The sequence below is a fragment of the Phaethon aethereus genome, assembly GCF_964289735.1.
Source record: "Phaethon aethereus genome assembly, chromosome: 23".
Taxonomy (NCBI): domain Eukaryota; kingdom Metazoa; phylum Chordata; class Aves; order Phaethontiformes; family Phaethontidae; genus Phaethon; species Phaethon aethereus.
In genome coordinates this window covers 4113701-4127499 of record NC_138599.1, presented here as the reverse complement: position 1 = coordinate 4127499, position 13799 = coordinate 4113701, and the positions used below count along the sequence as shown (strand labels likewise).

General features: G+C 44.4%; 1 protein-coding gene across 6 annotated transcripts in view; it reads right to left on the bottom strand.

Moving 5' to 3' along the window:
• Positions 1 to 13799, bottom strand: part of GRAMD1B (GRAM domain containing 1B) — a gene marked incomplete at its 3' end in the record, with an annotated part of 98544 nt that overhangs the window by 24825 nt on the left and 59920 nt on the right. For 4 of the 6 annotated variants that reach the window (XM_082009988.1, XM_082009990.1, XM_082009991.1 and 1 more), the window contains exons 3-4: positions 7764 to 7974; positions 264 to 284 (exon numbers count right to left, since the gene is read on the bottom strand). In XM_082009988.1, coding sequence (XP_081866114.1) covers positions 264 to 284; positions 7764 to 7974 — 232 coding nt within the window. Of the gene's footprint in view, positions 1 to 263; positions 285 to 2853; positions 2878 to 6199; positions 6221 to 7763; positions 7975 to 13799 lie in introns of all 6 variants that reach the window. The other 2 variants (XM_082009987.1, XM_082009989.1) reach the window with 2 other exon arrangements.

The following is a 13799-nucleotide window of genomic DNA, read 5'->3' as shown; positions in this document are numbered from 1 at the left end:
CAACTCTGCTCGGAAACCGGACGGCACAGGATGTGGAGATCATCAGAAGAGTGACTGAAAAGACAAAGCTTTTGCGCTCTGTCTCTGGCATCCTTTCCCTCAGGATGTCAGTCCTCCTTTGCCAGTTCTGAGCCATTTCCATCTCCTCTTTTTGGAAATGGTCAGTATGCCCCAGTGCCACTGCAAAGCCCCTTTGCACCTTCCCCCCGACCCAGGTACCCAGCCCATACTCGCCCAGGGACAAGAGAAACTGGAGTACTTACATTATACCAACTCTGGCTTTTCTGTAAGGACAAAATAAAAGAGAAGCATTAGTTAGCACAGAGATCTTAGGATCAAAAAAGAAAGATGGACAGAGAAACTAGGTCCAGTCTGGTTTGTGTAATTAGTGAAGTGAAAGTGGGATTAAACAGAAGATTTCCATGGGTTCCACAGTGTGATCTAACACAGTTATTTCCAGTTACAGGAACAAAGAACAAATCCAGAAGCATGAGTCCATAATAGGAAACAATTCAGGATAACGTGTGCATGTCCACATGCATGCGCACACACACACTCACGCACGCATGCTGTAATCATTTTTGCAGAACAGCAGCGCCCGCTAGCAGCGGAGGAGCTAATCACCACCATTGCCAGCCATTTCTTGTACAGGCTTCATTCTTCCATGTCTGCTGGCTAGGTTGCAAAAATTACATTGCATTGAACTGACCCTGTGCAAATAAGCCCTCGAAGAACTACCAGGAGGCAGGGACACATTTTCACTCACAAAAGCCATCAGGCAAAACTTTCAATAGTATTTTATATTTTAAAAGGGAGACACATACAGAGCCAGGAAAACTGCTGAAGAAATTTAACAGAAAAGCTAAGGGAAAAAAAAAATGCTGGGTTGTTTTGTTTTTTGGGTTATTTGGGGTTTTTTAATTACAGTGCACAGTGCTTTGCATCATCTGCACGTGTGATTTTTTTGTCCTTATCATGGCATTTTGGATGGTTTGAGAGGACAGGCGACACATCACACTGGAGCGTACAAAAAAGCGAGCTCAGCTTGGAAAGTCACACTTGGCAATTTTCAGCTGGAGGTGAGATTTATCTGCACAGAGAGAGGAAGAAATAACCTTCACACTCCCACTCCAGCCAGCCTGGCTCTCCAATGCCAGAACACTGAGCAGAACTGAGAGAAAGTATAGGCATCCCCCATTTCAGGGTGGCTTTTCCTCAGGGCAATGAAGCTTGGGGGCACTGTAGCCTTTCACCAGTAACAGTGGTCAGTTACAGTGCATATTGCCGGGGACGTTTGTGTGTCAGCAGCCACACAGCTGTGCCCGTCCCCCTCTCCCAAACAGCAATGGCATGGCTACATTACGCTTGGGGGAGCTCAGTCTAACGGACAAGGACAGAAGCAATATTTCACTGCATTTCTTTCTTTGAAGTCCTCTTGCTTCTGACCTGGGACTGGGAGTATTTTTCACAGCTTTATGCCCAGTCTGGAACATGAAAGAAAACATACCGTTCTCCGGCTTGTAGAAGAGCCTGTGGAAGTTTTGCTCAGAGAGCTAAGTTCATATTCACAGAAACACAGAAACTACCTGCACTGGGATAGCCCACAAGAGGACCAACGACGTACAGGATGTTTACCGTAGGAAAGTGTGAAGTGTTAGTAAGATCAGATTGGATCAGAGATTTCTATGAAGATGTGGGGTTGTTGACACTGTTCTTTCCCTACACCTCCCTGCTTTCAGTTTCCTATGCTCCCTATATGCCCCTCCAGCAGACAACCTTTCTGGCATCTGGATCTCAGGCACAGAGCCAACATTTCTGAAGGATCCCTTGCAGCCTGGGGCATTTCTGCCAGTTTCACTGCACTGGTCTCTAACGAAGAACCCCACAGTAACATAAGTGTATGCCACAGGCCAAAATAAAAAAGTTTGACATTAAAAAAGAACACCACCCCTACGGCCTTTCCCCAAATCCTGGGGAAAGGAAATGAACTGAAGAACTAAATACACAGTATGGCTCATCGACTAACCAGAGGAATTTCCTCTTACTTCCTACACTTTTCCATACTTGGCCATACCCTCCCATTCTTAAAGGATCTGGTTGAAGTCATCCTTCTCTGCAAGTAGGACATGGAAAAAGGCCTTATGCAATTCAGCCTACACTAAAAAAAAAAAAAAAAAAAAAAAAAATATCAGGTGAATTAATCTTAATCCATGTACACATCACCTTGATCTCAGGAGCACAGGGTCTAAGATGGAGTGATTTTCCTGCAGATTTCTTTTGCCATCTGACTGCCTTAATAAGCAAAAGGCATAACTCTGAAATTTCTGGGGGGGAAAAATTCATAATAAAACTATTGCTCACATAGAAAAAACACAAACACTGCTGTCACTGTGTCTTCTAAAGCAGGGTTCACATGTGGTATCAGCACACTGCAACAGAACTTCATTCCCCTCGGTTGCATTAATTGCAGTAACTCTTCCCCCTCATTTGAATTTCCCCAAACTGTGGCTTCTCTGTAAAGGATCTCTGCAGCTCCTCCTTTCTTAAGCTCTTCCACACAATTATACTGACATCCAAGCCTCATCTTTTGCTTCCACCAAGTGTTCTAAACATGAGGAGATTCCTTCTTCCTCACCCCTATGTTTTGCAGGTAGAACGGACTACCTGCAGTACCTACCAGTAATCCAGAGAGAAGGGAGACTATCTAAGTCCTTAAATTTATCTTCAATTTTATTTACCTTTTTTTTTTTTTTAACTCACTGAGAGTCAGAATATGGGGAGACGGGAACTGTGAAAATCAAGAGACTGTATAATGGAGGGGAAAAGAAAGAAAAAGGAAAAACATATTCTTACTTTGAGCAGGTTAAGTCTGTCATACTGGAAAAAGAAACCATAATAAGCATTAGAACTGAAAAGAGAAAATAAGGAAGTAACAAAGGAATGGAGTTGCATACAGAAGTGGAAAAGATGTCACCGATTTGCAGAGACGATGCTACAGGAGCAGATACCAGAGTTCATAGTTACATGGTGGCTGTAATCAGAAAGAACTTAAGAGAACTTGGGGAAGGCAAAAAATGGGGTATTTTCCCTGACCCTTTAATTAATATAGTGTTGCCTCTAAATCATCATGGGTTAATGATCTCATATTTGCATATAGTGTTATGGAAGATTACAGCTTTACAGTGCAGATGGGAAGCAGTGGATCACACATATGAGGTTCGGCCTGCTAACTTGATGCCAACAGAGTTTTCCATCTTTTAGCATTACTGGGAGCAGGATCACAACTCACTCCTACACACTGCTGCTTCCAGGGGAACCGGAACCTTTTGCCAAGTGTGTAATATGCCATAGAGCTCTAGAAGTACCCCTAAGTCCATTTGACAACTGGGGAAACAGAGGCACAGAACTAGGGTGAGGGCAGAGCCTCAGAGGTTCTGATTCCAGAGCCCTTTCTCCTGACCTATGTACTTCCAAAATCTATGTTATTCACCTGGCTTCTAAAGGCCCAGGGCCAAATAACTCAAAGAAATTGATTAAATTTATTCCCAAATCCCTCACCCCAGTCCAAAACAACCAGAACTTCATGACCTACTACCTAAAGGGGGATTATACCACCAAATGGGAGGGGTAAATGAGAAGACACAGCCAAACTCTTCTCATAATCGCACACTGAAAGGACAAGATGCAACAGTCATAAGCTGCAGTAAGGTAAATTCTATTCGAATAGAAGGAAAAAGCCTGTTCACAACAAGAGTAGTTAAGCACTGGAGCAGGGGCCTGACGAGGCTGTGGGATCTCCAGTCTTGGATATTTGCAAAATGCGGCTGGCTTTTAGAGTAACCTGATCTACCCACATCAGCCCTGCTTTGAGCAGGGGCTTGGACTAGAGACCTTCTGAGATCCCTTCCAACCTAAACTGTTCTACAGTCTCCAGGGCCTACATCAAAATTCATCTTTTCCCCAACCTGATTATTTATACTCAGCATTTAATATTAACGATAGACGATGGCAAGAATCTGAAGTATTTGCAATAGAGAGATTTGCAATGCAATCACTTTTATCCTTGGGCAAGAGCAAAAGAGTTAAAAAAACATATTTCATTGTTGGCTGCTAGCAAAAAGGGGGGTTTTGCTGAGTTCAGAAAGCTGTTCCAGAAGCAGCAGTATTTGCCACTAGAAGGCTATGGCTGACATAGGCCTATAGGTGGTTTGGTCCCTGCCACACTGGCGGACAGCATGGAAAAGCAAGCTCCGGAAAAGATTCCCTACAGATGTAATCCAGTGCTTAAATCTCCTGGTGAAGCGCTCCCTCTGATGGCAACACTGCAGCACGACAATTAACACGACAGACAAAAGAGGGCAAGGGACTTCAAGCAGATCTGTCAGCAATTGTATAAACACAGCGTCAAACTCATGGGCTCAAGCTGTTTCGTTTCATTTCATTAGCAAGACCGGTTGGAAAAGCAGACCATTCTTCTTGCAGAAGACGGGTGGGGAGAGGAGAAGAGAAGAGGCTGAGAAAGGAGATTTTAAAATCTTTGACCTTAAGTTCTTTGTTCCTAACCTCTCCCTGTCTTGACCAGATACCATCATCATCTGTGTGAGGAGAATCAGGGGCCTTATGACACCTGAGATTCCTCACTTGTACCAGAGAAAGCCACCTTGTGGAGCACAAAAAAAGAGATCCAGCCTTCACACTGCTTTAGGCTTACCGTGTGCACAGACCATGGGAGAGCCCGGCAGGAGGCTCTGACACAGGCTGGTGGAGGTCATGCCCAGGATTCCCTTCCCTCTGTGCACCGGCTTCCTAGCACTGGAACTCACCTGAAGTCCATTCCCCTCTTGTTTCTCTAATTGCCTTAAAGTTGTGGGGTTGTTTTCTCTCAGAAAAGCGAGGAGCTGGCTGCAAGCACGTCACAGTACCAATATGCATACATTTTACACATACATCACTCCCTACTGATGTTCTTCCCACCAGTCCTGCTCCTAACAAATCTCTCCAGAGCTTAGGCAAAGCACCTCCAGCCTACCATAGTCTAGCTACAACCTGCCCTGACCCATACACCTCTAGTCGCCAGCAATCCTTTCAGGACTCTGCTACTCCAGACCTGCATTTTCCATAGAACTTCTTTCACACCTCCCCTGAGACATTAGTCCCATAGTCCTCATTTGTAGTTATATGCAAGCTACAGTTACCAAGCAAAAGCCAATGTCTAAAAAAAGACATAAAGAAGCTTCCAGCAGACATCAGCAATCCTGCCAGGTCAGGCTGGTTATAAATGGCATTATGACCAAGGAAAAACAGGAAGCCAGCACTGTAGACTTCACTGCTTTCTGAGAACTTGCCTAGAATTCAGTCTAAGGCATCAACTGGGGAAAGGCCAAGGCATTGATTTCACAGATTATGAAGCCATCCAAGCCGTTCTGGTTTTAACTTTACTCAGACACATGTAGAAATGCCAACAGCCCGGCACTTTGTCTAATAAACAACCCATCTGCGTTTCTGATTTTTACACTCGTCTGAGGGTAGCATAGAGATGTGAGATTAAATCTCAAATGAGCTTATCTCCAAGCCAAGCACCCACAGAGGGATTTTCTACATACTACCTTTCAGAGCGAGCCCATGAATTCTCACAATTCATTTGGGACAGGTCTGTTCTAACAGGTTTAAGCTGGGTTCATTTGAAATCACTGATCTTTAATATTTACATCACACAGGGAAGCATGCAAGAGCAGTAAGATCACTGGCCACAAAACTACTATCCATCATAAAAAGCAGGCAAGACGTTATGGAGATCAGTTCTTGTTTCTGAAAGGCATAAAGTAAGAAGAGAGGAAAGAGAAGGGATTACAGCACTGTTCAGCCTACCAAAGCCAGCAGATTTCTCCCTGGCAAAGACAGCAGCTCACTTCCAGGGAGAGGGAAAGCAAACCTTAAAACCTAAAATCAGTTGGAAGTAATGGAAGGAGTGTGATGAACAGGCCAGTTCTCACACCATGTGAGCAAATATTAATGAGATCCAAGTGATAGAAGTGAAACCAGCTTCTCAGCTACAGGCATTGGGCTCAGCTCTTGCTGACATTCTCGCAGCCGCACCAGGAGAATGCCTTACTGGGGTCACCGCTCGTAGCACGGGGAAGGTTTCTGAGTGATGAGACAATTCTACAGTGGGTGACGGGAGAGAAAAAAGAAGGCTTACTTTGGAGAGGCGCTTGTGTGACTTAATCGGAGAGAAAGCATGCAGGAATGAAAAGAGAGAAATTAAGGAAAGAAGAAAAATTACCTCGCAAATCAAGAGAAGGAAAACCCACAAACCCAACAGAAAGCATTATACGCGCCCCTCCCCCTCCCCCCCCCCTTCCTTGTAGAAAGCACCACAAATTAAAGTCAAGCTTCAGTAGTCACCATGTTGGGAAAAATTGCACTCCCATGGCCTTAAATCACAGCACTTTATGGGCTCTCTGTAATTCTCCCTTACCAAGAACGCCATTTCCCTGACAGAGTGTCCCCCGGTGTGGCTATAAACATAGCGTGCCCTGCCTCCCACCTGCATGGCTTTCTTTTGGGGACGGACTGCTGGCACCATAAGGCACGAGGGTGTCGTCTGGTCCTGCCACCCTGGGGCAGTGTTTGTAGGTTACTGGGTGCACAGGAAGCAAGTCTGACTTCAAGGGCAACCTCAGAACTCACAGGGCTCAAATGATTCATCCTGAGAAAACCCTTCAGCCCCTCTTTTGAACTCGCATACTCCCCTCTTAGTGGCGAGAGATCAATTCAGCCCTGTGAATGTGGGCCAGTGAATCCTGCTTCCTCTGCTGACAGTGACCACAAAGAGATGTGGATGAAGACTTCTTGTGTACGTGACACAATGCAGCAATAAATCGGTGAAAGATCTAACAACTCATTTCACACAAGCCATCACAATTATGTCTGTGACACCCTGAAGTTATTCCGGCTGAAATATTTCACTTCAAAAATCTGGAAAAACACAAGTGCTCCTGACAGCTAACTATCTTATAATATACCACTGACATTAGGGTTGTAATCAGAGGTTACGTTTGGCTCCCAAGGCCCTCCTGTGTGTTTCACCAGGTCCCTCTGCTCACAGAAAATCAAGAGTCCCCAAAACCTGAAACGCTCGTCCTCAGTACAGCAAAGACAAGGCTGTTTCCACTATGGTCAAAAGACACAAATACCTTTCTAGGGAAAATGTCATCTACCCTGGCCAAGACATTCATAGTACTGCACCGATAGGAGGCAATGTGCAGAGGATTGGCAAACTGGTTTTGTGCAACTTGAACCTCATCTCAACACGGGGCTTAGACAGAACTGGAGAAATGCATGGGCCCTTCACACGCTGTCTGCACAGAGGGACCATTATTTGTTCAAAGGCCCTTCATGATCCAGACGATAAAAAGTATTTGCAACAGCTGATTTTCAAGGTGTTTCTCAAAAACACAGAGCCTCCCAAGGAAATGGTGCCTTGACTGCAAAAAGGTTAGCCTACATAAGCTGCCACAGAACTGCAGTACAAGCCGTCAGCAACTCATGGACTCAGGTCGCTGAAAGGATGATAGAGTTGTGCTGAAGTCTGACCTATGCAAATGGCTCCCAGTTAGGAGAATTTTCAGAAGTATGATGGGGGAAGAAGGAGGAAGTTAGCCATAAAAAAAAGCACAGGACAAAGACGGTGTACCTCATTAGAGAGTTTAGAACTGTTGATACATGCACATCTTGACCAAAGTCATTTGCTCGCTCCTCACCTTGGAGTTCTTGGCCCCACTGCGGCCTGACTGAGAGGAACAGCTACGCTGTACACCCTGCTCTGGCGTAGAAGGGGATTTGTCTGATGAGTGGTCTGAGCCTTTTTCCACCATGGTGTCTCCTTGGGAGTCCTGTGGTGTTGGGGACCGGGAGCGTTTGCGCAGGATCGGGGAGCAGGCAGGCGTGCTGCGGTTTGAGTTACTGGCAGTACTGCGGAAAGAAAGAAAGAGCAAGGTTAATAATCTTCAGCTCAAACAGAAAGCAAGTGCACCCATGCCTTGAAGCGGAGCATTACCCACCCACTAGCACAGTGGACAAATCTGGCTTCCTGAAGCAATGCACTCAGTGCCACACTTAGGACTTTCATCCCCAGTAAAATCAGGCTGTAGACAGTTACCATTTACCAGTAGCGGAGGGAACTACAATGGCCTACCAGTGTCTTTCTCCACCGACTCTTTAATTCACCTGACCACAGATTTAACGGCTATGAGAATGAACTCATTCTCTCCTGTTGGCTCTGAGAGTTTAAAACAATGATCTGAGCTTAGAAAACCTAAACCTGAACTTAAAAATGAGGGAGACGTCGGTGTGTTCTCAATACAGTCCCAGTCTGTTCCTCTATTTTATTTCTGCAAACATAACTATTCTCAACAGGATGCACAAAAGTGGAATCGTATCTTTTAGGAAACACTACATTAAAGATCATCAAAAACGAAGGGGCACTGGGAGGGGAGTCATGATGACAGACAATGAAGTCATCATTTCCTGTTTCAAATCATCCTTTCCCATACCAGTTAGAGTTGGGCATGGAGGAAAAAAAAAAAAAAAGAAAAGCTTTCATGATTTAAAAGAAAAGTTCCCCTTTCATAATGGGGAAAGACCTTTCAGAGTTTTACAGAAATTATGAAACATTTAGGGGAATGGAACTTCTCATCCTGTATCTTCAGCAAATACCCTAACACCTAAATCAGAAAGCCAATTACGTACATACTTATATGGAACAGGAAAACTCATATTTCCTTGCTGTTTCTTCTCTTTTGATGCCTCTTCTTCCTGCCAGACTCTTCAAAATACCACATGCTACCTCCATTTTTCCCTACATAACTCATTTCCTTCAGCAGTTAAATCTTTTTATGACCAGCCCAAACATCTTGGAGGTCTTTCCAGTTGGTACTGTTCAACTCTGCAACGTGCAGGTTACAGTGGAACCAGGGCTGACCCAAGGCTTAACTCCATGCTAACTCTGCCATGCTGAGTTGTTACGGTACCCTGTTATCTTCTGAGCATTAGAAAGCAAGCCACATCTGAGCGACAGAAGAGTAGGCTATAGAAAAAGGAAAGGGAATTACAACTATAAGGAATTGAATTAAAGAAGCTAGTACAATCAAAGTCTTAAGGGCTATAATTTAAGCCCACTTATATATAGCAAACTGAAGTTTGCTTCTCACAATAGGATGTACAGTGAGATAGTTAAAATGGATCGCTTCCTTTCCCAAAACCTAGAAAAGTTGAACACATGCCTGAGGTTTCACTGATTCTCAAATAAAAATCATATCCACCTCCTAATTCTGAAGATGTCAAAAACATTTTACAGATGTTCGTTACCTACGGGTAGATAATGTAACACACTCCTCCGTAGTTACCAGATTTAGTTTGGTTTGGCATAGTACGGGATGAACTGGTCTCATAAATTACCCTCTATTTGCTCACTGCATGTGTTAACACACAAGCAACAACTTCCCTAAACAATTTGCAGGAAGCACACAACAAAGTTGCTTATGCAAACGCTAACAAACAAATTTCACACTCATACATGCAGTGAGCGTGCAATTGGCAAGAACAGTAGCACGGCACTTTCCAGAAAACCCTTAAAAGATATTTCCAAGAATATAACATGTGGAAATCCATACAGAAAATGAACATCCTAGAGAAAATGGGTTTGAAAGATGCTCTGCAAGTAGGAGGAAAGATGGATTAAATTACTGACTCTGCTCTGTTACCTATTTTTACTTAATGGACTGAGAATCATATGGATCTAGAATAATAAAAAGTTGCTTGTTCAATTGCCACCTAAACCCCAAGTGAGCTCCAGTGCGAAGACAGGCAGAGTAATTCCCCCCCTTAGCTTGTTTCTCCACAGTTCACACCTCACGAGTGAAATATGCCAACAGCATACTGTGTCCTCCCCTTCCCTGGGCAAGACACAGGAATGCTGAACACTAACTACATGCACAGCATAACTGTAGCAATATTCAAGCTTCAATCCCTCCAAATCATATTTGAAACAAAACAAAAGACTGAGCAAAACATGATCTGGACCGTTCTCCCAGCAGCTTTGCCTGCAGCAGTTCAGATACATCATGTTATCAGGGGTTTTTTAGGTTATTGAAATGTACAAAAGTATCAGGTTTCTTCACAGACTTTCAGCTGATCCAGTTAAAATGGGTATTTCACCTTTTCTGTCCTCCTGCTGCTACTTCTCCTGGCTAAGCTCAAGATGCACACGCTTTTTTAACAACCGAGCATAGTTGCACCTAGCGTACCAATGGCAATCAGCAACTACGTGCACCTGCAGAAGGTGCTTGTGCAAATGGGACTAAGACTTGGAGTTCATCGGCAATGCTTCCAGAGACAGAAATGGTTTTGAATTGCCATTCCTACCGTTAAGAACTCTAAATTCTGAGGCTGTATTGCTCCTGCTCATGCTATGTTATTGCTTATCTGGCATTACATCAAACTTCCTAAATCTTGCCCCCAACATGCTTGATTCAACGTAAACTGGTTTATGCGAGAGGTCCCAAGAAATACAAAGCAAGAATTTGAACGTTCCTAAGTCCCATATCACTGCACTAAATTTGTTTGAATAGGCATACTCATTTTTCTCCTACAGCTCTACGAAACCTGAGTTTATCACGCACAACCTCCTTCTCATTTTCAGTTCATGTGAGTTCATACTCATAAGTTTCACTTTGAGTTTCAGCTTCAAGCAACCCTTACAAAGACCAAGTCAAATTCAGTCAATGTTCTGCTACGAAGGAGCACTGACTTTTTACTGCTTCTAAAGTAATGCACAAAATAACCAGCTCAAAACGGGGGTACAGCTGCACCATGTGCATGTGATGAAACCCACTCAAATGTTCGGTACTCTTTTACTCAAATTGTAATCACATGAGAAATGAGACACATTTTGCCTCTTGTGGACGGCAATAAATACATTAATATTAGCTCCAATATACACTCGCTCACACACAGGCATGGAAGATACATTCGCAGTTTTCACACTCCGAGCACCAGCATGCTCCAAAACTGGCTTAACACACCTAGCACAGATACTGCTCAGCAGTGCGCAGCTACGGAGGCCAATTCAAGCTAATCACCCAAGGTCTCACAAAGCTCCTCAGGTGAGTTTTTCAGTCACGGCTGAGTAACCCATGCTGCTGCAGCTACATAGGAGCAGCATCAGCACTAACTAGCTTAAAGATGGCATGTGTGTATGTCCAGGCTCAGTTCACAGTACCATAGCCCTATGTTTTAGTGCCAGCTCTGCCAAGCACAACCTCAAGGCAGACACTGACCTCCAAGTTCGTTTTCCAGTCACTTAGTATCTCTCGCAAGCTTTAAAAAACTAAATCCATACATATTGTGTTAGGTATGTATGGATTATCACTTTTGCAGAGATGGGGAAAAAAAAAAAAAGATAGCTTCAAGGGCGGCGTCTATAAACTCTCCCTACAGTCAGTAGCAGAGAGCTGATCAAACTCAGGAGGTCTGAATCCACCTCATGCTATGACGACTGGGCAACAATGAGTATTTCTCACATGAAGGACTCCACTGATAGGCACACAACGAAGAACACGAAGAGTCTGTTGTAATTCAGCCTTTCATCTCTACCACAGCGAGGATGGGCACAAAAAACAAGCCCGCAGCTCCGTCCCACTCGCCTCCCCCTGCCCTGAGCCCCTCAAAACTCTCGCTGCTCCCGCTCAGTCCCTGAAGTTTGAATGTGACCCAAGGCACAGCCATGACGAACGCTTTCTGCAGTTGCCATAGTGACCAATGCCTGCAATTGAACCAGGAATCAGCGCCTGAAATGCCAAAACGGCTTGACCCACTTTGAAAAAAAATAATAGTAATAAATAATGCTTTACAGACCTAATTGACCAGAGTGCATTCAGGGCCTCACATACCCCTGCAGTGTAGCCTTTAGTGGATGCAACAGATTTAAGTCAGGGACAGAACACAAACAAGCCCACCTAGGCAGCAGCCCCTTGGTCCTAGGTGAAACCTCTGCATGGAGCATATGAAAGCACAGAACACAGGATCTTCTTGCTTTATGTTCACGCTGCGCCTAAGAGAAACACCTCGTCTTACGATCGGAGCTGTGGTAAAAATAACATGAGCAAGTGTGACGTGGCTAGGAAGACGCCAAACTTTGTTCAGTCACATGGAGGGCAAGCCTCGACATCCGGAGCAGTGTAGTGAAGAACTGAGCTCTTCTTTGGGTGGTGGGAAAAGAACGAACATTTAGTAATGCACGGACAAGCTACCTGGTCACACCCTACTCTGGACACTCCACAAACCAAAGACACAAGGCAAGATGCAAAAAGGCCAGACTTCCTCTTCCAACAGAGTATTCCCTGTAAAGTTTTGGAGCGGCCAATGAACAGAGACTTCAGAAAGCAATATCTTTTGGGAAAGGCTACAGTCTGTACTCCATAAGCTAAATTTGGGATTCTCACAGCTCTAAAGGAACCCTGAGGACCCTTTGCAATGCTCTAATGGAGAACTCAACAAGAAACCTGACTTTGTTCGAGTCCGTTAAATACATTCTGCAGGAATGACATTCGAGTAGTCCTGAATTGAGATGAAAGTCTGTCCATCTTACCAGATCTTCTGAAATAATCACTCTGCCTGCCACTACAACACAGCCAGCCCGGGGCTTAACGCAAGCACCCTGCAAAGTTCTTTCCCAAAACACACGTGCCCCTATAATAGCCAGCAGCCATCCTCCAGACACAGCAGTTCGCAGAAGAGCAGTGTCGCAGCACCCATGGCTACACCGTACAATAGTGGCTTGTTCTCCTCTCAGGTAGTGATACACACAGATTAAGAAGATGCACAGCAAATCCATTTGAACCTGCCAGTTGCTGGATGTGAATTAGAATTTAACCAGAAGTAATCACTGTGTTACGAAGAGTACCAAAGAACTGGTAACAATGAGCGCAGCTCATCTAAACAAGTGGCAGCTTCAGGCACACAATGCTCCCTACCTTCGTTGTGATCACCAGTTTCTCAGGCGGCAGAAAGATCAATGACACCATTTCCTGCAGTAGATTTCTAAACCCCTTGGACTTCCTCGAGAAAGTCTTGATCTGGAAAGCTGATCGGCAGCCTCCAAGTCCACCACAGTTCTCAAAAGAACTTGCTTTACAAGAGTACATCTGCTGACATTGCTCACACCTCCCTGCAGCCCATAGCACCCATTAGTAAGCCCTTCAAGGCCCAAACCTGGGGTTACGGACAGGACTGCGAATGTTGGCCTTAATTCTGGAAAGTGCTGAGCACTATGTCCCCAAACCAGCAAAGAATTTAAGCACATATTTAATTCTGTATGTAGACCCACTTAAGCTTATGGGCTGTGCAAACAAAGTCAAGCCTGTGCTTACACGCCTTCCTAAACAAGAATGAAGGAGACTGAAACAAGATCCAAGATCCTCAAGCATAAAACAGAACTCTACTGATAGTCTTAGAAAGAGCAGAAAGAGCTACAAGGTCAAGAAGGCACCTCGAGCCTCGCTGTAGTACAAAAAAAGAGTTAATTCTCCTCAGAAATAGCTAGTAAGGGGGTTAATTAGACGCCTACAAAGATACTTTTCTGTGATACAGTCTGACATCAGTGGAAAAAGATGAGGTTCAGAAACTCATTATGCAGTCTACCAAACAGCAAGCAGATGGTAACAACTTTTGGTCATCACCAACCTACATTCATTTCAAATTGACAATCCAAGAATGAAACTCTCCATATATCCTCAAGC